The following is a 27,319-nucleotide window of genomic DNA, read 5'->3' as shown; positions in this document are numbered from 1 at the left end:
TTCGATCGGATCCCATTTCTGGAGTGTGTCCCTTTCCCAGGAAACCAAAATATATTCAGAGTAGAGAATGATTAATGGAAGAAATATGACTGCCAGGGAAGAGCAGAGCCTAATGCATGTCCGCCTGGAGCGGAGCTCGCCTCTCCCATGGCAGCAGTGCCCTTCCCGGCATCCTCAGACTCCTGCCCGCAGGAGAAGAGGACAGGGCTGGGTCGCCAGGTAATTGTCCCTTCTCCCTGTGGCCTTGGGATTTATTTAGTCCCACAATACAGCCTGATTGTGTTACTAATTGCTCTCTCCTGGTGAGCAAGCTAGAGCCCTGCAAGTCACAGAGACAGCCTTGACTGGGCTTTAATTATTCAGTTACACCTTTGTTCTGCCCTGCCTTTTTTTTTTCTCTCCAGGTGTTCATTTTAACTTTTTTTTTTTCTCCCCCCTCTAATATCCTGCATCCTGGGGGATTTGGGTCCGGCCTTCCCTGCCCTCGGATGTGCGGCTCTGTCACCCCTTTGGTCGGGCCAGACAGGGGTGCAGAGGGACACCCCCCCCACCGGAGTCCCGCGGGCAGGATGGATGAGGGGTCTCGGTGCCGGTACCGGTACGGTGGCAGCCACCCAGGGACGGTACCGGCGGGGCTGTCTCCTTGGGAAACAGTTAAAATATATAAACCAGCGCGGGGGCCCTTCACGGTGGTGCCATACGGCTCTACCCTCTCTCCCCGCCCGGCACCGTTTAACCACGGCTACCGGCACGACACCGGTTCCTGAGGGATGCCCGGCCCGGCTCGGCTCTCCGGGTCCGCAGCAGGACAGCAGCAGCCCGTTCCGCCTTCTCCTTCCTTTACACCTCGCGGCGTTAAACTTAACGGCGGTTTCGGCGGCCGACGCGAAAGCCGGTCGGTTTCCCCTCCCAGGGGCTCCGTTCCCCGGTCGGGGCCCTGCACGTGGTTTCCCCCTGCGGCCGGCTCCGGGGGGGGGGGGGGGGAAGCAGGTGTTCCCCCACGGCTACTGCAGGCGGAGCAGCCCCCGGGACCGGGGTCGGGGTCGGGAAACCGCCGGTCCCGGTCGCCGATCCCGGTTCCCGCCCCCGCCCGCGGCACGGACCCCCACGTGGCCGCCTCCCCCAGCCCCGCCTGAGCGCCCTTCCCGGCACCGTCCAATCCACGCGAGTACCGCCGGAAACCCCGCCTCCTCTCTTCCTCCCCGTTACCCGCCAATGACCGCACCCCGCCCTTCCTCACCAATAGGAGCGAAAGCCGACGGAGAACATCGACCAATGAGAGAAACGATACTGGGGCGGCGGGCCCCGGCTGATATCCCTCCGCCTGCCCACCCTCCCGCCCCGCGCTCGGTGTGCGCGCGCGCGCCCGCCCCGCTCGCGCGGCCCTTTTCTCCCTCCGCCCGCCCGCAGCAGCAGGAGCCGCCGCCGCCGCCCGCCGTGCCCTCCCTCCCCCCTCCCCAGGCCTCACCGACCGGGATCCCTCCCTCGGCCCCGTCCGTAGGGCAGGACCCGTCTTTCTTCCTTTCCCCTCCCTCCCCGGCCCCGGCCCGCCCCGCTTTTCCCACCCTCCTCCCTTCCCCGACCCCCCCCCCCTCCCTTTCCCTCCCCTTCCCCTCCTCCCTTCCCCGCCGGCGCCGGAGCCGCCACGCCGCCGCCATGGAGCTCATCACCATCCTGGAGAAGACGGTCTCGCCGGGTAGGGCGCGGGCGGCGGCGGCCTGAGGGAGGGAAGGGAGAGGGTGGGTAGGCCCGGCGGGGCGGGGGCCGCGTCTCCCCTGAGGCGGCGGCGGTGGCGGCGGTCCCCCGGGCCCCGGGAGGGCGTGGGCGGTGGCGGGGAAAGGCCTCGGGGGTGGGAAGCGGGGAGAAGCGGGGCTCGGCCGGCCGTGTCCGCCGGTCGGCGCCTGAGGGCCGGGCGGTTGGGCCCCGCGCGCCCGCTGACTGACGCCGGTTCCCCCCTCCCCCCCTTCCCCCTTCCCTTTCCTCCCCCGGTTTCCCCTCCGCAGACCGCTCCGAGCTCGAGGCGGCGCAGAAGTTCCTGGAACAGGCGGCCATCGAGAACCTGGTGAGCGCGTAGGGAACGGAACCGGGTCGCGGGGGGGGGCGGCGGCGGGACCGGGACCGGTGGCGGGCGCTCCCCTCCCCCCCCCCCTCCTCCCCTCCCTGCCCCGCCCTCCCGGCCAGGCCGAACCGCCATGGAGCGCAACCTACCCTGCCCGCGCCCGGCCGCCGCGTTCCCGACCAATAGCAACGCTTCCTCCGTCTTTTATCAACCAATAAGAACGCGGCGCCGGGAAAAAGGGGCAGCGCCGGTTGCGGGAGCGGCCGCGGGCCATGTGCGGCCGCGGCCATCGCTGCCCCGGGCGCCGCCCGGCCCCGCGGCCTTCCCCGCTTGTATCCCCCCCCTCCCCTCCGCCAGCCGGGCCCCTTTCTCCCTCCATCGGCCTTATATCCTCCGCTTAGAAGGGCAGGCGGGTGGGTGGTGGGATGGGAGAACCGGAGCAGGCCACCCCACACCCCCCCCCCCCCCCCCCCCACCGGAGCCCCGCCAGCCCGGGGAAAAGGGGGGGGAAAGTGGGGGGGGGGGGGGGGTTAGGGGGTTGTGGTTTTTCATCCCGAGGGAAGGGAGCTACGCTGGGGAGCTGGGCCTGGAGTTTTCCCCGTGACCTTCTTAAACAACAACAAAAAAAAAATTAAAAAAAAAAATTAAAGAAGTCCTAAAAAGAAAAAAAGAGGAAAAAAAAACCCCCAAACCCCACGTCTCATCCGTGTGCTGGAACCGGGGCGGCACGGGGAAGTTGAACTCGCGGGCAGCGGAGTAGGATTTTTGCTTAGTCAAGGTGTGGTGCTGCAGCCGCTGCTGGCCCTCGGAGGGGAAGGGTCCGCGGCGGCACCGGGAGGGCGGCTGGTGTCCCGGGGGGGTGTTGGGTCCCGGCCTTTCGGTGGTGTGGTCGTCACAGGTGCATTCTTATCGCAAGCAAAACTGGCATCCTTTATTTTTTCTAAAGCGGTTACATATACTGGTCTCTACTGGTGTGAACTGGGGAAATCACAGAGTCTTTATTTCTGTTGCTCCGTTTTAAGGTGTGCGAGATGCCCCTCAGAACCAGAATTGACGTAGCCTTTGTGCCAAATGTCAGTTTTGAGTCAAAATTCTCTGAATTGCTGTTTGTTAAGTCTTAGGATCCCCCCCCGAGTTAGACCGAAGCTTTCTGGGCTGTGTTACATGAAGTATTTCAGGGTGATGTGCTTGAGGTGCTTGCGATCCTGGGTTTCAGGCTTTTGAAAGAGCTGGGGGATACACTAATTTTTCAAGGTTTCATTTATACTTGCTGCCTTGCCAGAGCCACATAATGGCAGCAAGCAGAGGAACCAGAGCTTATGCTGGGGCTAAAAATTTGTGCCCTGGCCTGGAATGGGGACGTGGGACGGTCCAGCCTGGGGAAAGGCAGGGGTTGAGGAACTTCACGTAGGCTGCAAGGGCAGCTCATGGCTCGGCTTTGCAGGAGGATGAGGCAGGAGAGTGAGGATGTGGGATTGAGGGCTGTTCCCATTGCAGTACGTGGTGGGTGGGAAGAGCTCCAGCTGGCCCAGGGAGAGGGAAGGGGTTGAGATGGGAAGGGGTAGGAGGTACAGGGTCGGGCGAGAAGTTCTGCGCCCGGCGCCACGACCGAACACTCGGAGCTGGAAGTGATCTCCCAGTTAGTTAATGGAGATGCACCCGCAGAGCGTCTTGTTCTTCCTCGTCCTCCCCCTCCTCCTCCCTGTAGTTAATTTAGACCCTTTTCTGAGATTTTCATTGACATTTCTGTGGGTGTGGGAGCTGAGGTCGTACGCATTTGCTTTGAGTCTCAAGTCTGGAAGGCTTAATGTAATGCTTCTCATTTTTAGCTAGAATTATTCTTAAAGCTCCAGGAAAAGACAAATTTTTTTTGCTAATTTATGAGTGAGAAATCCAAGGATGCTTCTTCACCTTTGAATTTTAGTACAGTTTGCTTCTCAAACGTGGCAGCAACACCTTTATTTTGTCCTGTGAACTTTTTTTGAATGACTCCTCACTTCTGATAAAATCAGTATATAAAACGTGAGCAATCTTGACGGTTGGGAAGTGGTTCAGTGTAGTATACTTGTTGGGGTTTCATCTATTGCATTAAAACTTCAGAGTATCTCTAATGGCTTATGCTCATCAGTTTAAGTTGTCCCACATATTTGTTTCCAAATTCTGCAGTTTGAATGTTGAAAAGTACTGGATAGCCCAACTAAAATCTTTTTTTTTTTTTTTTTTTTTTTTTGAAGAGCTGAGCTTGGTCATTGAAAATGTGGAGTCCAAGATACTGGACTTATTCTATGTTTCTGTTGAACTTTTGGAAGTTAAGTTAGTTTTAAAAATGGCTTTTTGGTGCCCTAAAATCTTTGAATCTACCTTAAGTTCTGTTACAGAGATTATAGAAATGGGTTATGCATAACTGTGTGTTAAACGTTTTCAGGAAAATCATGCTCCTGCTTGATGTGAAACAGTTTTGAATGTGGTGCAGCTGTTTCCACTATTTCCTAGAAAGGTTTTCTTAGTAGGCAAAATGCCTCACAGGGCCAGTGAAATGAAAAAGCTTTGCTGCTGAAACTTTAGCTGTATCTTGTACACGGCGGAAGTCTCTGAAATGTAAAGCTGTCAAATCAGGAAAGGATTTAAATGCGGAGGCATTTCTCACTAGCTCTCACCAAAAGCAAGTGGCACGAATGTCAGGTATTTTTATCCACATGTATGCCCTTTTTGTGACGGGTAGTCTTGATATATGTCTATGCACCTTTTATTGCAGAGAAGGAAGTTTGTGATCTTGCAAACCTATTTGTAATGCACCAAAGGAGCATCTGATTTCACATTTTAGCAATTCCTGTGTTAGATTATAGTTTGGGTGTTTGCCTCGAAGCAGGGAAATAAGTAGCAGAGAGTTACTCTTCACCATGTTTGATATCCATCCAGAAAACACATATCTTGGCATACAACCTGAGTAGTTTATTTAAAGGAATACTTAAAGCAGGCAGGAGCATGGAAGGTAACAGTCTCTCAAGTAAGCTAAAAAAAAAAAAAATCCAGCAAAGTCAATGCCAACTTACGTCGCTTTCCAGCGGTTCTAATTAGGAGCTTAACGCCCATAATCTCGGGATAGAGCCGCCATCGGTGCACCGTGGTGGCGGTTTGCTGTTGGCCTGGTGGAGAAGGAGCTTCAGTGAGTCGTGGTCTCATTTTGCTGGGTGCTTGAGGTTTTTTGGTTGGGTTTTTTTTTTCCTCTTGTTAGTGGGGAGGTGCAGGCAGGTGTGGGTGCGGGCAGGCAGGCAGCCGTGGGTGCTGAGCCCTCCTCTCTCCCCAGCCGACCTTCCTGGTGGAACTGTCCAGAGTGCTGGCAAACCCCGGCAACAGCCAAGTTGCCCGTGTGGCGGCCGGCTTGCAGATCAAGAACTCCCTGACATCCAAGGACCCCGACATCAAGGCCCAGTACCAACAAAGATGGCTTGCGATCGATGCCAATGCCCGCAGGGAAGTGAAGAACTACGTAAGTTTTGTGACTTTTGGTTTTCTGCCAGTTGTTTTCTTGTGGGGGGATGAGCGATGAACGTCTTGTCCGTCCTTTTCCACCTGAAGAGTCTTCCATTGGCTGGCTGCTCCCTTTCACAAGGCAAGCAGTGTCATTTGCACTTGCTTGGGAGCTTTGTTGCTTCTAGCATATTTAATCTGTAGAATTATTAGGGTAAAAAACCAAACAGGTATGAGGCTGCTGCTTTTAAATTCACACCTGTAAATACTTTTACAAGGACCCTCTGAATAGTCTTGTGTGACTGCGGGAGCTAATGGGCATGGCCTCCCCACTGGGTGATTGCAACTGGGTTGGTGTTTGCTTTTTCTTATACTTGAGCAGCTTCAACTGTTTTACAATCCACATTAACCTCTTAGAAGCATACTCTGTTGGAACACGTGTGTTTACACGGGGCCTAGCAAATTTTAAGAGTAGAATATGGTAAAAAATTTGCAAGTTCCAAACAGGAAATTATATTCTTAAATTTTCACACAGGTGGGGAATTTGCCTGATGACTCCTGTGCTCTTTGATAGTTGAAGTTCAGGATTTGCAATGGCAGAACTGGTGGCTTAGTGTTTTTTGACTGATGGGAACAAAGGTGTACTTGGATGTATGCAGGGTTATGTAATTGATGCGAGTTGGCCATACACTTTATATAATGTTTTTGTGTTAATAGAATCCGTATATAGCGGAACAAGGTTGGGTGAGTGATGAAGATACAACTTTAGTCTTTTATTTACATTGATGATAGCTAAGGGGGAACTTATACTGTAAACAGGAGCCGTCATATGGTGTACTGAACCTAACAAAACCAGTTTATTACTGTTTTCTGTCAAGTAACATTAGAAATATAGCAATTGTTAAGTGGATATATGGAAAATGAAGACATATAACTGGAAATGCTGAAACAAACGCATGCCCTCTTTTTTTAAGAAGCATGTTATTGAGGTATACAAAAAATCATTCTTCTGATTACAATTAAAAAAAAAGAAAATTATTCGGTCCTATTCAGATTATCTTGGCATAAACAGTCTGGTATTTGTGGGGGGACTTTTAAACCACAGTTTGTTTAGCTTTTGCAATTTTGCTTTATAATATAAGCGGGGAGGAATTGTTCAGTGAGTCATTGTTGCACGTTATGGCGCATAGCATTGTGTATGGGATTTAAAGGATGTGGTAGAAGTACGTGTAATCACACAGCTGTATCTCGCTTCCTGAAAGGGGCAGCCATGGCCAAGTTCATTTCAAATGTTATTTGTCTGTGGTCACGGCCTCGTCTGCAGCAGGAGAAAGCAGAACAAGCCAACTGCTTTATTGGGGAAGGGGTGTGCTTGGAATAACATCAAGCAAAGACTGGAGTGGAAAGCCAGTGCCCATCTCTCTTTGGTCACTGACATCAAACCGTCGCCTGCTAATCTCTCCCGCAGGTTTTGCAGACATTGGGTACAGAAACATACAGGCCCAGCTCAGCCTCCCAGTGCGTGGCTGGCATCGCGTGTGCGGAGATCCCCATGAACCAGTGGCCCGAACTCATTCCCCAGTTGGTAGCGAACGTTACAAATCAGCACAGTACGGAGCACATGAAAGAGTCGACATTGGAGGCCATTGGATACATCTGTCAGGATATCGTGAGTATATTTTAAATACTATTTTAAGTATTATTGTGAGTATATTTTAAGTGCTGGCCCAGCCTCTCCCCAGCACCTTTTCTCTTCCAGCCTTTCCTTTCTCACACTGCTATATCTAGTAGGCTGTAGTGCTTCCTTGTGGCTGTCTTTTAATACTTCTCCCAAGGATGTCTGTGTGCTGACAGAACGATGGGCAGTAAACATGCGACGATGGTGTCTGAAAGGACTGACCTGCTTTCGCAGCACAAATCCAGGTCATCTTTCGTAAGGTGCAGATTTGAGTCTCTATGTCGCTGTGGTCATATGATGGTGAGAGGTGCTGTTATAAAACTTCAGCTGAACGTCCAGTTGTGTAAAACGTTACAGATGAGTGATAAGCGTTTGATTCCTTCCTGTGTTGGGGAAACCTGACAGCTACCCTTGTCTTGTGTGAGGAGTCCCTTTATTCTTAATTTAGGAATTTTTGATGCACAGGCAAGAATATTTAGCTCTTTGAGGCACCTTCTACAAAAGGTCTCAGGGTTTTATCAGTGTAGCTTGGAGTATTGCAATATGTTGCATCAAGTATCTGATGTGAACTGCTTGCAAAAACCCTGTGTGCTGTCTGACCTACCACTGAAAAACAAAATTAGCTGCTGCTTTTTTGGTGCCACTGAATGCCTTAGACAATGTACGTGTGGCATGTCGCTGACAGAAAGAGAAATCTTCTGTTTGGTGCTTTCATCAGGCTGCAGGGGATTGGTTTCACTGGGGAGGTAGGTTGCTTCGTGGAGGGTCAATGAAATAAAGAGGAAATCTACAGCTGTACAGGGGAGTGCTCCAGGTCAAGCGTTGTTTGTTGCAAGGCTGGAGTGCGTGTTTGTTGTTTCCTTGGGTGGTATGTATCGTTGACCTCTGGATTTTTGGATGCCCTGGCTTGCTCACTGAGTGTTTTGTAACCAAGATCCCTCTTAGAGTTTTGTAGTTTGTCAGTTGCATTGTGACACAATTCGTGACCGTAGTTTGGGAATCTACTGCTGGATAAATTCTGATGTAACAATTAATACAGTTATTTAGGGATCTTGCAGCCTTTAAATTTACCATGAATTAAAATTAATCTGTAGTCTATGTTCACGGCTTTCTTCTTTAAGCCTTGAGTGCTCAACTGTTACCTGTCCTTGCTACTGGTCCAGGCAATGTATCTTTGCCCTTTGTCTAAAAAAGATTGACAGCTTTACCAGTAGAAGTCTTGTCCACAACTGCTGGCTTAGACCTCTGCCCAGTATATAAAGGAATTGGAAATCAGTTTTTAACTTGCTAATTGAATGAAGTAGTCTGAAGCTTGTTGGCCTATTAGTTGAAACAGTGGAGTTTATTTGGCATTTGTGACTTGAATATCTGGAGTATTTATGCTCAGTTCAGTCTTCTGTTTTCTGTCCCAGAAGCTGTAAAGATGTGGTGGTGTATGAATTCCTTGTACTTGTGTTCTGGTTCTCCCAGGGAGCAAAGGGCTTCTTGGCCTTCGTGTCTTAAAACTTCTACTTGTAGATTTCAGGGTCAAACTTAGAGGGTACTTTAATATGGAGAAAGCTGTTTGGCTGGCAAATAACATTATCAACACCTCTTTTAGGATCCAGAGCAGCTTCAGGACAAATCCAATGAGATCCTGACAGCCATCATCCAGGGAATGAGAAAGGAAGAGCCCAGCAACAATGTGAAGCTAGCAGCTACTAATGCACTCCTGAACTCTTTGGAATTCACCAAAGCAAACTTTGACAAAGAGGTGAGGGGGTAACAATTCTTGGCGTAAAATGTAAGGGCTGAATCCACGGTCTGTGATGAGAAATCATGCACCACGCTGAGTTTTGATGCATAATTATGTTGCAACTGAGACTTGGATTCGTTTCTGTAAATCTGGTATGTTCTTGTTGTAATGCAGAAATACTATAGAAATATTCACAGATTCATCAATGGAAGGGAAGCATCATTGACTTTTTTTGGATAAATTTGAACTGACCTTAGAGTTTAGCCTATTAGATGCTCTGCTTCCTAATCAAACTCTACTCTATAATGCCGCTGTAAGAGTACAAGCTTGGATCAGCATTTTCTTTCAAGTGGTGTGGCAGCAATCCAGATTTAACTTTGCCTCTGAAAATTGTTGGGGGAGGAAGGCCTGTAAGAGTCTTCAGAATAGGGGCCTCAGAATGAGATTCTTTTCAGAACAGACAAATCTATTGATTTTTATTTTCCTTCTTGGATTAAGTCTATCCTCTAGGCCTCTACCAGGGAGAGTATGGGGAAGACAGAATTAAGATTGAAGGTCTTTTAATGAAAACTTTACCCAGTCAACTATTCAGTAGAAATTGATGGGGATCAGCTAGAGTCGTTCAGGATTTGAGATGGGAGGTGCATGATCCATTCAGAGTGTATTTCTGTTGGGCTTCTGAACTGTAAATAGGCTGGGCATAAGTCTGTTCCTACTGAAATGCAAGGATCCACGTACTGCCCCTCAAGAAATTTATGTCTTCAGTTTTGAGGTTTCTTGAAGCAATTGCTGAAATAGTTCAGGAGATAGCAGGATTTTTTTATTCTTTCCCCTCAAAAAGCTAGTGTCTTTAGTTCTGCTGTATTTTTCTGTTTTAGACAGCCTGTTGAGCAGTTTTTAAAATGGAAGCTTGGGATTCCCGTTTGGGGGAAGAAATGATTTAAAATACTGCAGCGAATAGTAACCTATTACTATAGCGAATAGTACTGTTCCTTGATCTTTAGAAGTGCTGCATGAGTGAATGTACTAGTCCAGACTCAAAATACATCCTCCGTAGGAAGGCTTGCAAAGACTTTAATGCTTTTGTAAGGCAGTTCTAATGCTCTTTTATTTCTTCTTCTAGTCTGAAAGGCACTTTATTATGCAAGTAGTCTGTGAAGCAACACAGTGTCCAGATACAAGGGTGAGTGAAACTAAATGCTTGATTTGTCACTGCACCTTTCTGGGGAAGCGGGCTAGAACCTCTAGCATCAACAAAACAGTTGAAAAGTGTTACATGAAATAAGTGGTATTCTGTTAAATGATTGGTGCGCATGTAAGTACTCAAAATGAGATTTATGCTTAAAGTTAGAAGTAGTAAACTACTAGGAGGATTTAAGTCGTTGCTTTTGAAAGACCTTATTGGGTCTGGAGTAAACTAAATCAGCAGAAAGGCTGGGTTATTAATGTTGTGGTAGGCTACAACTGTGCTTGGTTTTCAAAGCACTCAGAAAGGTCACCTCTTTGATCCATTTTCTACTCTGACAGGTACGAGTGGCTGCCTTACAGAATTTGGTGAAGATAATGTCCCTTTATTATCAGTATATGGAGACGTACATGGGTCCTGCGCTTTTTGCTGTGAGTACTCGGGTTTCTCATGTAATTGGTCTGATTGTCTGATCTTCATGCACTCCTTTGTCCTAATCCAAGAGGAAAAGTTATCTTGCATTCTTGATTTGTTTTTTTTTTTTTCCTTTGGCTGTGACTGCATGCTGTGAATCCTTCTCCTAGCAAAATCTATAAATCCAACATCGGGTGTTTCATACGCAAAAAGTCAGGACAGTGCAGATTGCTTGACTTGCTCTGCAGTCCTCCCAAGGTGCTGATAGCTGATAAACTTCCAAATGAGGAGATTGTTTCAAGAACAGTAGCTCTAATGTGGCATCTGATTTCAGACAATCTTGAATCTCATATGAGTTGGCCAAAAGTTGGGGCACCTATTTCAGGAGAAATAACTTGCTAAAACATCCTTCTCTCCCCTCCTTTCTTTCATGTTTCTAAAGATAACTATTGAAGCAATGAAAAGTGACATAGATGAGGTGGCTCTACAGGGAATAGAGTTCTGGTCAAACGTCTGTGATGAGGAGATGGACCTGGCTATAGAGGCGTCTGAGGTGAGCTCGCAAGTGACCGCTGAAAAGCGGCGAGTGCCCGCGATCGTCTATTTGGGAATGCTGATCTCGTGTCTTTGTATTGTGTCTGAAAGTCCTCCTGTTCTCCCAAGTGGAATAGTGTAGGAGAGCTCATCTGAGGCCCTTGTGCGGCAGTCGTGGGTCCGTGATGAGACACCATGCACCACTCTGATGCGATGTGATGCATGTCTGTGACAGAAGCTGAGACCTGAGGCTGCATGAAGCCTATGAGGCTGGTTGGCTCTGTGGGTGTTACGTGCGCTGCAGACGTTGGCACAGTGTTGTGGTACCCAGCTTAGTTCTTAGCTGATAGCTTGGGTACTAGCAGTTGTCTTACCCAAGGCTCAGCTATGGTTAATTTATTCTGCTGTTCAAGGTAAATGTGAAGCTTGTAGCCAAGGTTGCATAAGGGCCGCCATTTGGAATTCCCTTTAATATCTCTTTGGGTTATTTTGTAGGCTCTGTAGCCTAATGTAAAGTTCTTAGTGTAGCTTGAATATAACCCTTTTTGCTTACTAGATTAGATTAGGATGAACTGCCTTTTTAAGTGAGCAAAATCCTTTTAATGCCAGCCTGGCTGGGAGTTGAAACTACTTGAGATAAAGATTCTCTGACAGGTTTGATGAGAACACACTGCGACGTACAAGTGCTAGTTTTCTGCAAATGGTACCTGACAGCTACCTGATTTCTTCTTAGCATTCAAAAGTCAACTTAAGCTACTCCCGTAAGGTTAACCTAAACGCGCATTAAGCATGTATGCTAGGCATAATATAATACCAGAAAATTCTCAGTATCATGAAGATCTTTGAGCTGTTGCTTCGTTAAGATGGCATCTTGAATTGTTGAGATATACATACCGCGTTGAAGGGAGAGCATTTCTTGAATTACCTGCTATCTTGGAGGCCTAGTGGACCCTGTTATGCTGACATGTAAGATTTTTGGGGTCTGTTACAGGCGTGAGGGACTGACTTGGTCCTACCCCAGTGCGCAAAAAGATTGATCACATTCTATATAATACATTATTTATGAGTTAAGTATAAAATTATGGGATGAAATAAAAGTAATCATTATCCCTTACAATGGATAGGGCTGGAGATGAATTTGGGGTATTGTTCTGCATGCAGATGCTGTTTGCATAAATTTGCTGTGGAGATCAATAATAGCTTAAACTTTGAAGGGCTCTAGATGAATCATATCCATCTTTAAAAGTAGCTAAATATATATTTGTGTTGAATGCCTGAAAAAGCAAGGATAGCAAGGATAAAAGGACAGTCAGCAGCACGTAGGTTTAGTTTATATGCTGAAGACCTTTTGCGGCTTCTGCTTGGGGTCACTTGTTAATTATACATAACTGCAAACTGAAAATATTTATATTTGTACCATGTGAGAAAGGGCTCTATATGTGTATGGAATGGCAAATTGAACTTGCTTATTGAATATTTAACTGGAATTGGTGCAGGATGTCCTTGAAGTTCCTGTGTGTTATGGTAACTTAAAGTTTGTGTTGAAGGAGAGGAAAGCATGCAAAAGACAATTTGTATCTAGTGGAGTTCATAATTCAGACCTCATGCCTATATAGCCACTGAGAATCATTTTGCTACCTTTTCTTCTAGGCAGCAGAGCAAGGAAGGCCTCCAGAGCACACTAGCAAATTTTATGCGAAGGGAGCACTACAGTATTTGGTCCCAATTCTAACACAAACATTAACAAAACAGGTGAGTTGCAAAATCCCTGCTGCATGTCAAAAAATATGTACTATGCCTACTTTCGGGTTCTGGGACAGTGATGCTACTGTTGCATGGAGGAGCAAATTGTCAGTGGTGGTCATTGCTCCCTTGCGTAGGTGACTTCTTGATATGCTAGGTCTCAAAGGTGCTTTAGGTCCCCTCGGGTAGTTTTTAATGGTGCGCTTGTTCAGAGCGCCTGTAGTGGCAGTCCTTGGTCTGTGATGAGACATCATGCACCACTCTGAATGATGCATCGTTTTTTGGGGCTGAGACTGTGACACTGCGTGCAGTGTCTTTTTTTATGCTGAATTCTGTAAACGCATGCTTGTATTTATGGTTTCTGAAGAGGTTTGATAGTTATCTGTATTCCTAACGAAATGTTTGTGAAATTAAAACCAATATACAGTCTCTGCATCATTAGAGATCCAATTTCTAGAATTCTTGAGGCTTACTTTTTGAACTGTGAAGTCCGTGTTTATTTAGTACCTATTAAGCACTTCACAGGGACTTGTTTGGACTGTGTTTCACAGTCTAATCAAAATTAATGGAATAACTTGCTACAGCAGGTCTAATTATAAAATAAAACTGTTAATTAAGCCATACAGGATGGAGTTCATTTGCCTTACTGCAATGAACTGGGAACATGCTTGGTGCTCTTAGTGAATCCAGGGAATTGTTTCCCTGTTTGTTTTGTATTGCTGTCCGCTTGGATGGGGAGAGTTAAATTGCAGGAGGTTCTAAAGTGCTTGTTAAAACAGGAAAGATAAAACAGATAAGAGAATCACAGGTACACAGCTTCAAAGGAATTTGGTAAGTGGCTGAGCTAACAGTTGAGGGGAAGAAGCTATTTAACTGGTACAGCGGGCCACTTTGTGAGGTGATGGCATGGATCAAAGGAACAAAATCTCAACCTAGATGAGAGAGCAGCAGTTTGGAAGATGTATGAGGCTACTGTAGGTGCGTCAGTAAAGAGCTAGCAACCTTACAGAGGATGGAAAGGTACAGATGATGCAAGTAACACAGGTTGCCTCTCTGTCAGAGATGTAGCTAGTCCTTCCAGACCTGAATTAATTTCTAAATAGAACACTTGGTAGTAAGGCAGTGTTACTTGCAGTAGATCCAACAGGATGCCACTGCCTGTGAGTGGTAAGGGATATTTTCCCCCAGACTGACCAGGGGTGCTGTTTTCCTCCTAGGATGAAAACGATGATGATGATGACTGGAATCCCTGCAAAGCAGCAGGAGTCTGCCTCATGCTCCTGGCGACCTGCTGTGAAGATGACATTGTTCCTCATGTGCTGCCCTTTATTAAAGAACACATTAAAAATCCAGATTGGCGATATAGAGATGCAGCTGTGATGGCTTTTGGGTGCATTTTGGAAGGACCAGAGCCTAACCAGCTCAAACCACTAGTCATACAGGTAAGATTAATTGTGTTTTCTTGGAGGCTTGTAGAGCAAAAACTTTGATTTATTTGGAGGAGGACACCTGGTTTGCACATGGTTCTTAATCTGAGGAAAAGCAAAAGGATGCCACATTTTAATCATGTTTTAGAGAGATTTGGTAGGGCTAGGGCAGGTAGTTTGGTTGCATAGCTCTGAATCATGGGGATATGCAGGACTTCAGAATACCTGACTCCAGGTGCCTCGGTTCTCAAGTCTTACGCCTGGGAAATAACTTTATGAATCTCAAACTGCGAGAACAATGGCCTAGGTGGATCTAGACTGTCCTCCTCTCTCCAATCTATCGCTAGCTGGTAGAGAATACGTTAAAATCAGAAACAGTGGCAAATTTGTATTTCCACTTATTGCATATGATCACATCTTTCTCCTGACTGTGATTATATTCTAGGCAATGCCAACTTTAATAGAACTAATGAAGGACCCCAGTGTTGTGGTTCGAGACACAACTGCTTGGACTGTGGGCAGGATCTGTGAGATGCTTCCTGAAGCTGCCATCAATGACATTTACCTCGCTCCACTGCTGCAGTGTCTGATGGAGGGCCTGAGCGCTGAGCCCAGAGTGGCCTCCAATGTGTGCTGGGTAAGGCAGTTCCTTTGCTGTTGGACATATGTTAAGTTTCTGTCAACAAGGGGAATGCAGCTCATATTCATACATATGAATACACACACATACATATATATGCTCGCACACTTAAATGGATTTCAGAGATGACTCAGTGCTTTGGTCATCCAGCACGCACAACTGTTGTTAACTGTAAGTTACCTCAAGTCTGTTTTGTGGCTCTGGTAGGAAAAAGTAAAGGAAGAAATGGATTTTAAGGAAGAAAAATGCTAGTATTCACTGAGTGTAGAAGTTGCCTTCGGTTTGAAAATGCTATGGAAACTGTCCTTGATAACAGGTGTGATAGCTGTTTAGCAAAGGCATGCTGGGATTTAGCTTTTATCTTAGGGCAGCTGGATTGCCTCCTTAATCTTAAGGAAAAGACAAGATACCTTGTTTCCCATCACCTAAGCCTGCTTCTGCAGTGGTTCCAGAACTAAATTGAGGGGCATGAGATTTTTTTTGTTCACTTACAGAGCTGCAGTCCCTTGGGTTGGTTTGCTAACTTCAGCTGTATCGTCGTCTTGATGCACGTCTACTACCAAGTAGCATATCTGATCTTTCACTATAAAGAAGATGTGTCCCTTACTGCCTTTTAAGAGAGCTGCTTAATAAGATTTGAGCTAGAGATGAGTATTTGCATGTCAAAACAAGTTTTAGAAATGACAGAATTTGTTCTCTTAGTATTCCAGAGGTTTGAAGACTTCTAGTCAGCACAGAAGCTTTTCCCTGATACGTTGATCCTGACAAAAGTCCATGTAGCTGTGGCTTTTGTCTTCTGAAGATGACTACTATATGTTTTTAGATTGAAATGAAAATCAGGAGGCTTTCAACTCTTCTAATCCACCTGTCTCAGAGCAGTTACGGTTGCTCTGCAGTTGGGAATTTGAGCAGTCCACAGCCTTGTCTAAACCAGGTTTTTAACTTGTGATGATGGTGCCAGGAGAGTGGGTAGAATCTGTTAATAACCTGCAAGGTTCAAGCAATCTGCCTTTATTCAGTTTGATTCTTGACACTACCAGTTGTTGAGACCAGTAACGCTGTACAGACATTTGTCTGCAGACAGTGTGATTGCCTTGCGTGTTAATGTTATGTTTTAAGTCTTTGAAATTTTCATCACTGTTGCACCAAAGTTAGGTGTGGGAAACAATTAGCTGTTCATGAAGAGAGCTGTTAATCCTGCACATTTGGGGCTTTTTTTGTTGGAATGAAAACTGTTGGAATACATGTTTCTGGACTTGTAAGGGTAAACTCTTTTGAGTAATAGCAATGGTTGTTCTGTGTTTCAGGCCTTCTCTAGTCTTGCTGAAGCTGCCTATGAAGCTGCAGATGTAGCTGATGATCAGGAAGAACCAGCAACCTACTGCTTATCCTCTTCATTTGAGCTAATAGTTCAGAAACTTCTGGAGACTGCAGATAGGTAACACTAAACCAGCTGGCTTAAGCTCTACAAAGATGCTTTTTTTTTTTTTTTTTTTTTTTTTTTTTTTTTTTGTGTGTTACTTCAGGCTGTTGGTCCTCTTTCTCTTGCAGCTTAGATCTGAATGGTGTTTTTCAGAACCAGGCTTTTTTGGTATCACATGGAATATAGAATGCTGATCCCCAGGAAGAAAGCTATTCACACAAAATAATTTCTCAATATTTTGTCCATATCTGCTTTTAGCAAGTCTGGTGTTTCCTCCAAGAGTGCCACTTCCGTATTTTACTTTGAAGTCTCTGAGCACAGTTTAAGACTACATCTTTGTACAGTAGTCATAAGACTCTTCAAGGTTGGCTACAAGGCCACTGAATAATTAGGATTGCAGCAAGACAAAATTAGAAATCTGTGTGTATCGTACAGTTCGTTTTACTGTGATTGTTTTATGCTGTGGTTGTTGCTGTAGTGTTACATCATTTACATTAGCACCAGGTACTCCCAGAAGAGCTGAGGACCTAGTTAGGCCAGATACTGTCCTTTTCCCAACTAAGTTGAAATATAAATAGACGAGGCAAAATATTTTCCTCAGTTCTGCAGATGCAAAAATAAGGGTAATGCTGAAGTCATATTCTGCCTTGAAGGTCGCATAAATCTTGACAGCTCAGAGTTCAATCCTTGGATCAGTTCAATTGTCAGTTGAAGCCTTTTGCTGGAGGACTGCTTCTTCTTAAGCGGTGCCTCTGTCTGAACAGTTCAAAGTCTAAACTCTTCCTGTCTAATTTACATCCAACCAGAAGTGTAGCGTCTAGCTCAAGGCTCTGAAGCCTATCAGTCATCTTAGCATAGATCTCAGCTGTCTTTATTTCAAATTTAACACCCTCACCAACATCTTGGAGGGATGTCAGAGAGGTAGTAATGTATGCTGCTCACCTCTTGAGACCATCTCTTCCCAGGCAGGATAATGGCACACTGGAAGATGTGGGTCTGAGGCTTTTTCTGCTCCTGTACTTGTTGCCAGTGACTGAAGATATTGGAAGTCATTATTAATAGCAAATGAAAAAAATGTTCCAAAAGTGGCTTCACAAATCTCATTTACTTTCAAGTCTTGGAATACGGGAATGCAAGTGCTTCTGCTTGTCACAACACTAAAATTTAGCTGTTAACAATTTACTAAAAAAAAAAAAAAAAACACCAAACCCAAAACCAAAAAAAAACCCCCAAACTAAAAAACCCCAGTCTGTTTCTAAGGAAGCCTGAGCACTGGGAGCTGCAAATATGTTCCTTCTGTTACAGGCCTGATGGACACCAGAATAACTTGAGGAGTTCTGCATATGAATCTCTGATGGAAATAGTGAAAAACAGTGCCAAGGACTGTTACCCTGCTGTCCAAAAGACAACTCTGGTCATCATGGAACGACTTCAGCAAGTGCTGCAGATGGAGGTAGGTAAACCTGAATTTTAAACCTCTGTTACAGTAAGGGGTTTAAGGAAACTAAGTTGGTGTGATGTTGCTGTTGTGCTGTGGCTTCATCTGGTGTAGAAAAATGAGTTTTGTTGCTGACTGCATATATTATGGTATGATATGTTTTTATTTTTTTTAATAGATAGGTAGATATATTAAGCTTCTGAACAGTACCTCTTGTCCTAAATCTGAAGAAACAAATATTTAAAAGTGAATCTGCAACTCATAGTGCTGTCAAAATCTGCTGGGTTTGCGTGGACTGAGATGCAGGCTTTTCATATGTGGGGTTTTGTTCTTTTTCAGTCTCATATCCAGAGCACTTCTGACAGAATCCAGTTCAATGATCTTCAGTCTCTTCTTTGTGCTACTCTACAGGTAAGTTCCTGTCTCTTGTGTTTGTAGTTATGGGAAAGAGGTGGTTTTGGAGACACTTCTGTGCCCCCAAGGATGCAGACGTGGTCCTGTTGATGAGATCTGAATGGGGAAATTGGATCTTGTGTCCCAGCTGACATGTGGGAGGTGATACAAGGTTCAGAAGGCTTCAGTAGAGTACGACTTAGAAAATTTAGGGCAATATGAATAAAGAACGCTGTACGTGGCATGTTAAAGATCGTATTTGCTTTCAGATTGGCCGTTATGTTTGCTACAGGCTGAACAGTTGCTTTGGTTGGCACAGAAAAAAACCTCCATAATGGCTTTAATTCGTTCATCTGCCTCTTGTGGTTGGTGTTCTTATTTAAAATGGCACTAATTAAAATGCACTGAGTGTCCTTGAAATTAAACATCTGGTAATGAACAGCCCATGTGACTTAGAGTACTAGTGCATTTCAGTTCCTTGCTTAGTTCTACAAAGTCCACTGAAAACAGCTGCTCTTTTCCCCAAAAAACTGCTCAGGAGATTCACCAGGCCATCCTTCTGAAATACATGGTATTTGATATTGAAGCTTTCCTGTTTGCGCTGCAGGAAGGGTGGTACTGTGCTGTCATGCCTAGCTTAGTTACAAAGCGCTGCTTGAAAACTCTGTAATAGATGTAGATTCAGCATCAGTGCCGCTCAGAAGAAAGGAGCGTGTAACAGGGTACTATGTAATCTGAAATAAAAGCAGAGCGGAGTATCTATCTCTACTCAGATTTATTCCTTTGTTGGGTGGTGTTACCTGTTCTCTGCAGTTTGGTTCTTCCATTCCTATTAGTCCAGGAAAGGGAGCCTTTTCCTCGCCTGTTGCCAACAGCCTGTTTTTATTGGGTTTTGCTTCCCATTCTCTTAAGTGAGGTTAGGAGGTCTTCTGGGTGTTGTCTCCAGGTTGTTTTGAGATATCATTCAATTCATCCTTCTTGTTCAAAAGCCCATAGCATCAGCTGTTACTTTCACTCTCCAATTTTTAGGGTAATTTCTCAAATAATAGGTAGATGGGAATAATCTGTCCTTACGGTGGGCTTTAATGGGGAGACTTCAGTACCTAGAATCTCTCCTTTTGGCACAATGTGATCACTGCTCTCTTTCAGGACAGCTTTGTTTGCCTGTGGGAAGTGTAGTTACAGGTGGAATTAAACTGCTAGTTTTAATCTGTAAATGTGTGTTTCTTCATTATTGTAAAATCTGAACCTTAAGTATTTACAGTAGCGGCAGCAGATACTTAAATACCACCAAGTAAAAGTCAGCAAAGAGACTTTTTTCAGTGTTACATAGTCAAATACACTATTTTCTTACATACTTTTTCTCTTCTGCTGGAAATACAATTATGAACATCCAGCAGAAGAAAAACATTTGTTAATATTTAAAAGGAATGAGAAAATCAAGACCAATTATTTGAACAGTCAAAGTCAAATCTCTTTGGCGTCACTCAGTTTGAAGAATCAGACTTGAAATAATTATTTTCCTCTGCAGGTTAAGGAATCAGACTTTCTCTTTTCATAGGAAATGCAAATTTATTTTAAATAAGGATACATCAAAGCTGTGTTCTGTAGTTCACATGCTGAAAGGGATAGTCAGAACTGTACAGTAGGAGCAGAGCATAGGTTAAGCTCAGGTATTTACCTGGGGTCTTTCCTTGGCCTTCTGCTCACTGTAATGTGCTGGATAACAGAGAGCATGTGTGCTCACCAGCCTGCTCTGCTCGTATGTAAGGCTGCCTCTGCTTCCTCCAGAAATCAGTTTTGCTTTTCAAACACCTCAGTGCTAAATGCATTCCTGTAAATGTATTTTTGCATTGGTGGTATGTTAATTTGTTCTCCATTCATCCTGGGTAGGAGAGGTTTAACTGCAGTTAGCAGTAAGGACATGCTTATGTCGTAGTTTAACAACCAGCATTTCTAAAGCTTAATTCTGTGGTTTAGAAGCAAAGCTTACGTGCAACCCATACTTGGCAGCAAGAGATTGCGGTCACATTGCTGTGATGGAAACGGGCTTTTTTTTAATAGGGCCAAATTTGGGCTGGTTGCGTTTAATGCCAGCTTACAAATGGAAAGCCCGGAGAATAGCCTATGCAGCAGGAAAGGTAAATTCAGCTCGTTCTGTAGCTGGAAAATTGAATGCAGCTAAAGTGAATGGGACTTTGCGCTTGCACTGACAAAGCATATTTTTGCAGCAACAGAGTTCAAACAGCAGCCTCTTTTTAGCAGCCCAATGTGCTGGGCTGGAGCTAGCGCAGAGGATGTAAAGGCGCGATTCAGCCTTACATAGATAGAAGTAGTTACAATCTCTTTCTCCTTTCCCACCCAGAATGTCCTCCGGAAGGTCCAACACCAGGATGCTTTGCAGATCTCTGACGTGGTGATGGCATCTCTGCTGAGAATGTTCCAGAGCACGGCGGGCTCGGGGGGCGTGCAGGAGGATGCCTTGATGGCAGTCAGCACCCTGGTAGAAGGTCAGTATTGCACTGCAGAGTGAGGTTGTGTTCAGGGGGAGGCAGAGCTGGGGCAGAACTGGTTTGCTTCTTTCTCTTTTTGACTAGACGGTGAAAAACGTTAGTTCCTGGTTTGCTTGAGGTATGGTTTTGACCACACATCTCACCACACTTACCTGTGAAGCTGAGACTGGCTGGTTATGCTAGACTGTGTTTCATGAATGAGTGGTTTGTTTTCCATTAATAACGTAGCTACAATGCAAATTCTGCCAGAAAAAAAAACCCTAGTGCTACCTTATATAGTGTCCAGCACAATGGGAACCTGGTCTCTGTGCTGCTGCAGGGCAGTTTTAACGTTATCTTAATGATTTATACTTGTTGCTGCCTGTGACCCATGGTTGTTTCGTGGCGTTTTGTCAGTGGTGGATTTACAGTCATTGTTCCCGTTTAAAAGAAATCACAGTGGCAAAGATCAGTGTCAGAGTGGGTCAGAATGGGTGAAGTAAAATAAAATTTGGATTGTGGTTTTCAGGCACTTTGAGCTTCATGGTTCAGGTTTAGAAGGTGGTGGCTGTGGCATCATCTGGAGCTCTAGGAACACACTCTGCTGTCAAATGAGCATGAAAGTTGAGGTGCTCTTGAAAGTCTGTATGTAACCTCATTGCCTAACACTCCTGCGTTATCCCTAATAAAAGTCATGCCATGATATGGAAATGGTTCTTTTGGGAGATCAGTTTGTCGAGAGGCTCCTTTGAGTCTCCCTTTTTTCCTGAGGCTGTTATCCTGGCTAGCCTGTGAGGGTCTGAGCAGGTGACAGGACCTATTTCTAGTAGAAGTATGTGCCTGATCAAGAACACAGGACATCTTGTAAGTGCAGCAGGGTTAGTTTGGGCTTTTTGGAGTAGCCCCTTCCCACATTAGCATGTTTTGGACTGCAGATCTTTGGTGGGTACCCCTCTGACTGCTCTTGGGAATGTTTAGTGAGATTGCCTGAGGAAGCTGGGGAAGTGAACGAAAAGGCTGAGTGGGATCGTTGCAGGCTAACCAGCAAGTAAAAATGAAATTGTGTATCCTCTTGGGACAAAGGCCTTTTCACTTTTGGATAGATAAGTCTGCATGCATGGTCTTAGTAATGCAAGTGACTTGGAGAAGTCGACACAGAAGAGCAGAAATATTTTACTTCAAATAGTGCTTAAATATAAACATACTGAAGAGTGCCCTGCTTGAACTGCACAGCTCTGAAGAGGTTGAGCAACTGTTTCCAAATGGAAGATGTTACAGCTGATATGGCAGTAAAGCAACGGGAAAAGGTGTAGGCTTTTCAGCTGATGCAAAGCAACATAACAGTGCCAAACCCTGTCTGAAGCGTGCTGCCATGTCCCTCTCCCTCTCATGGGTCTGCTCAGTCAGGAAGATCTCGACATCTTTTCTGAGCACAGGAGGGGGTTGTCTGTCTTCAAAGGCCTGCAAGGAACTGAGCGCTTTCAAATCTGTTTAGTCCAGATGGACACATTTCACTGATGCTCAGTTTTTGTGTGACGTCTAGTGAAGAATTGATTTGTTGTGCTTCTATGGAACATACAGGTACTGGTTTGGGGTGGAATATAATGGTGGGGTTCTGTTTTGTTGAACTCCAGAAAATAGGTCGGGTCGTAGGTTGGGATTTTTTTCTAACCGGAATATTTTCCATGCACAGTCTTAGGTGGAGAGTTTCTGAAGTACATGGATGCCTTCAAACCATTCCTTGGCATCGGACTGAAGAACTATGCTGAGTACCAGGTAGAGGTCAAACCAGGCAGCCCTGTGTTCACAATCTCTAAATTCTCATCTGCTCACAGATGCTGAGTTCAGCAGGTGTGCATCTGTAAAATACCACAGCTTCTGGTGATGAAACCAAAATTGGAGTCCCATAGACTTTTCTCTAATTACTGGCTGCATGCACAAATTTAGACTCTCTTCTATTTAATTCAGCAGAAGGCCTTCATTGACTTGACACCTGTGTTTTCACAGTGGCTGCATATTAGTTGGCCTTGATGAGGAAAGAGATTGCTACTGGCTGTGAATTTCCATTAGAAGGTCAAGTCATGGTACTCGCCATGGGGTGGATGTTTAGACCACCTGGCTGCTGAATTTGGTAGTGTTTGTTCAGACCAAGTACCTGTCACTTTGTTGGCATCTGGGTCTCTTGCCCTCCCCGTTGGTGAAGCAAGTTCAGCTCTTTGCAGCTTTGTGACATAAATGGTTAACGAAGCAGGGACTCATCAGCTGCTGTATGAGGGTCGTTATTCTCAGTGGTTTAATGGCTGCAGACTCACCACTACTTAGTGCTTTAATAAGCTGAAGCTGTAAGGATAGGGTGGAAGACTGACTCACTAGGTGGGTGTCTTACTTGCTGTTCTATTTGCAGGTTTGTCTGGCTGCAGTGGGCCTGGTTGGTGACTTATGCAGAGCCCTGCAATCCAACATCTTGCCTTTTTGTGATGAGGTTATGCAGCTGCTCTTGGAGAACTTGGGGGTGAGTGTTTACCTTCTCATTAGCCAGTTAGTAACAGTTGGCTTGCACACTGAGAAGAAAGTGGGAGGTGGGAGAAGCAGAAGTGTTAGGCATGCTCTGAAGATCTCGTGTTTGACAACTATCTTGCTTACTATTGAATGGAATCCAGATTTATTGGGGGTAAGGATTTACATTTCAAGTAAATTCTTAATTTATTAGCTCCTCCCCCATTAAAAAGAAGTGCAACTGAATGTTATGGTGCCAAAATCTCTTCCAGAATGAAAACGTTCATAGGTCTGTGAAGCCTCAGATTCTCTCAGTGTTTGGCGATATTGCCCTTGCCATTGGAGGAGAATTTAAGAAGTACCTAGATGTCGTACTGAATACCCTCCAGCAGGCTTCCCAAGCGCAGGTTGATAAGGTAAGCCAGTGGTGCATGCTTCAGTTCCTTCATTAAAATCATAAACGAGTAAGGGCTCTGCACATGTCAGCAGGGGCATTGCTGAAGTATGCTTTCCTGTTGCCTTTCCAGTCTGACTATGACATGGTGGATTACCTGAACGAGTTGAGGGAGGGCTGCCTGGAAGCTTACACTGGCATCATCCAAGGATTGAAAGGAGACCAAGAAAACGTTCATCGTGAGTACTCTTGTCCTGCTGTGGTGGTTCTGTGCCTGAAATGACAAAGGGAGATAGGAAGAACTCTGCTTAGACAAGCTGTTTCACGGTTGTTATCACGTCCATGGGCATATCCGTGTTCATTCCCTTCTGTGTGGGAGTGAACGCTCTGCTGCCATGAGCAGTGAATGGGTTTCGAGCCCTTCACTAACTGGTTCATTCTTCTCTGGCAGTTTTTCCCCTCCTTATCTCAGAGAGCTCTTCTGGGATTAGAATCTGCCTGTTTGGGGGTATACTGGAATCCCTTTTAAAGGACAGACTATCAAACACAAACTGTGTTTCACCCTGCTATAATAAAGCTGTTTTCTTTCAGCGGATGTGATGCTGGTGCAGCCCAGAGTAGAATTTATTCTGTCTTACATTGACCACATTGCTGGAGATGAGGATCACACTGATGGAGTAGTGGCATGTGCTGCTGGACTGATAGGGTAAGCATCCTGATCCTATTTCAACTGACAGCACGCTCATTAGATAGATAAAAATCTTTGTACAACAGCCTTAATATTTAAAGCTGCATTTTTATGACTGTCGAAAGTATTTAACATCAGTTCTGGGTTTTTACAGTCTAGTGTTGGATGTTTAACCCAAGGTGTGAAGTGGTTACGCAGGTGAGGTGCTTTAACTGACAGGGTGAAAACCAGTAGGTAGAAGTGAAAGTTGGATGTGTGTTACAGAAATTGCAGATCTAGGATTTTTCAAGGATGACCTGGGCTTAAAAAAAACCAACACCCCACCCTCAATTCCCCGAGTGTGGAGGAACTCAGGTCAGGGTGTTTTAATCTTTTCTACTGCATTTAGGGAGAGCTGATGGGAACATCAGGGAGATCAGTCTTTGGACAGGAGATTGAATGCCTCCGGTTAGTCACAATTTCAGAAAACTGTTCAGCTCTCCTCCTGCTGAAATTAGTGACCATATGCAGCATTTTAAAAAGGACATTAGCTGTGAGTCAGATTTCTTTTTGCTAGCAAGAGCTGATCAGAGTGGTACTGGCACATCTGTTTGTGGCACTCAGCCTCAAAGCCTCTCTTTCTTCTTCAGGGATTTGTGTACAGCATTTGGAAAAGATGTACTGAAATTAGTAGAAGCTAGACCCATGATACATGAACTGCTAACTGAAGGAAGAAGATCCAAGACGAACAAAACAAAAACCCTCGCTACCTGGGCGACTAAAGAACTGAGAAAACTGAAGAATCAAGCTTGGTAAGGGATTACACCCACCTCCTTTTCATGTTGCATAATTATGAAATTGGCTAAACTCCTGAGTCTGAAAGAGATGCTTCGCAAAAGCCTTGTTCTCTAGGTTGTTTCTCATTTATTTTTCTGTAAACAAGCCCCATCTGTGGTCTTGTATATCAGAACAAATACAAACCGAGAAACGTGGTGAACTGCTTGGCTTTCACAAGACCGGATGCAGACTGGAGGGCTTCTTGCATTGTGAAATGTGTCACCCTTGCTAGTCGGGGATGATCCTGCACTCCTCCAAACGCAGTGTAATTGAAGCCTGTTGACTCCTCAGTCCTACTCGAAGCTTGAGGAGTGTCTGGGCAGCGCTCTTAGTCATGGTTTAGTTTTAGGTAGCCCTGCGAGGAGCAGGGAGTTGGACTCGATGATCCTTATGGGTCCTTTCCAACTTGAGATACTCTGCGAGTCTATGATTCTACCAAAGTGCCTTTTAAAAGGAGCGGGTTGTACAGAGGGGCACGATGGTGTATTGGGAGAATAAGTCTGTTACAGCTTTGTCACTCCACCTTGAGAAGTTCCTTAGTATCCCTATTATTTCTCTTTTGGTTCTGCAAAGTCAATTTTTTCCACTCTGCTGCTAGTCTTATCTCCCAAACATGGAGTTTTGTGGTTTGGGGGGGGGGGTTTTGATGGACTCTTTTTGCTTGCAGATCTGTTACCATTGGGATGACACCTGAGACCCCCACTGGAAATCTCCAATCTTTTGAAAAAACCCGGAAGTGAGGAGTGTGCACGGATGCTGAATGTTTGGGAATGAGAGGATGAGTGAGTGAGGCTTGAAACACACCACATTGAAAATCCCGCCACAGCAACAGCAGCAGCGCTGTTAGCGAGCTGAGCACTGACTTGCGTAGAAAAACCTGGCATCAGCCATCTTCGGGAAGAGGGAACGACCGATTTCTGTCTGAGTAACGAGCAAGTCTCTTCTTCTGACAGACCAGGACTAGCTTCTCTGTCGTGGCCGGCGCAGAAGGGGAACGGCCAGTTTGGAGGAGAGGAAACTGGGTTCAACTGTGGTGCTCTTTGTCTGAGGTCTGGCTTTGGCTGCTGGAGAGAGATGGAGCCTGGGTCTCCAGCCGCCTGCTGTAACCTTTGCCGCACGATGCTGTCGGTGCATGGGATAAAAGGAGGGGGTGAAGGATTTTCAGTCTAGGAGTGAGTGTGTGTGAATGAGGCGGTATCCACATTCTCAACTTCAAGTCATTGCAGTTTATCTTTTCCCAAAAAAAGGGTTAGCTGTTGCATTTCATAAACTAACCGAAGTTCAGTCTACTGATGCAGCATAAGAGATGTAAAAAAGAAAAGAGGAAAAAAAAAAAAAGAAAAAAAAAAAAAGGAAAGTCGCTCTTTAGGGCTTTTTATTTTAGGGAAACACTGACGAATGTTCAGAGCTCCCGTTCTGAGTGACGCTTTTCATGATCTTGTTTCATCAAAGCGCCTTTCCTTCCTTAATATTGTTCAACTGTGAATGTAGAAATGGGGGAAAAACAAAACTCTTGCGTTAGAGGGAATAGAAATAAATTGTCAAACAAGATTTCAGGCTTAAAAAACAAACAAACAAAAAAACCACACAAAAAAAACATTAAGTGCTCCGAATTGGCAGTGAGAACGCAAAGGGAAAGATCTCTCCTGACTTGTACTGTAGCAGCCCGAACACCCACAAAAATTGTGCCAAAGAGTTGAAAAACAAAATAAAACTTCAGGTAATATTTTGGATTGCAAAATGAGGATAAATTCAATGTTCAAACAGAATCTGATAAAATGCCATTTGGAAACTGCTTGGCCTTTTGTGCTCTTTATTTGATCAAATTTAATGTGGTATTGGTCTCTTGCTGCACTTCAAAAACAAAAAAAGGAAAAAAGAAATTTATATAAAATATATATATACTGACTTGAGCTTACACAAGACGGCACTTGTAAAAGGTTATATTTTTCCACTGCAGTTGAAGATTAATAAAATGGTGTCAAACATTCCCCAATACTTCCTTTTTGTATTCTTGGTCTTTCCAGTAAAAGGGGAACCCATTAATGATTTTTTTTTTCCCAATAGAGTAGTAACAGTCTGATGGGCAACTCAGAAATGAATTGGCTGTTTACTGCTTCCCCAATCATGCAATGTCTATTTTCACATGAAGGATCAGAATCTCTCGTTTCCTCATAAATGAGACTTTTGCTTTTGAGGAATAGTCCCTTGCTTATCCTAGATTGTCAGCAATAAGCCAAGAAAAAAACGGAGGAGGTGCAGGGTTTTGAGACTATTTTTCATTTCATTTTT

At 45.1% G+C, this 27,319-nt stretch overlaps 1 protein-coding gene across 2 annotated transcripts; it reads left to right on the top strand.

The window, feature by feature from the left end:
* The first annotated feature begins 1,473 nt into the window (after nt 1-1,473).
* Nucleotides 1,474-27,319, top strand: KPNB1 (karyopherin subunit beta 1). Of its 2 annotated transcripts, XM_075036439.1 has the most exons (22): nt 1,477-1,696; nt 2,004-2,062; nt 5,367-5,549; nt 6,999-7,199; nt 8,809-8,961; nt 10,067-10,126; nt 10,471-10,560; nt 10,986-11,096; nt 12,728-12,829; nt 14,038-14,262; nt 14,693-14,884; nt 16,195-16,325; nt 17,616-17,763; nt 18,088-18,159; nt 20,507-20,651; nt 22,327-22,409; nt 23,038-23,145; nt 23,402-23,545; nt 23,657-23,762; nt 24,115-24,229; nt 24,841-25,002; nt 25,695-27,319. In XM_075036439.1, coding segments are annotated over exons 1-22 (2,631 nt in total). In that variant the 5' UTR covers nt 1,477-1,656; the 3' UTR covers nt 25,696-27,319. The 2 variants fall into 2 exon arrangements, with proteins under 2 accessions (XP_074892539.1, XP_074892540.1); XM_075036438.1 differs by lacking the exon at nt 25,695-27,319 and having other exon boundaries at nt 1,474-1,696; nt 24,841-25,006.

This window comes from Buteo buteo, chromosome 9 (assembly GCF_964188355.1).
Source record: "Buteo buteo chromosome 9, bButBut1.hap1.1, whole genome shotgun sequence".
NCBI lineage: Eukaryota > Metazoa > Chordata > Aves > Accipitriformes > Accipitridae > Buteo > Buteo buteo.
This window is presented reverse-complemented; position numbering and strand designations above follow the sequence as displayed.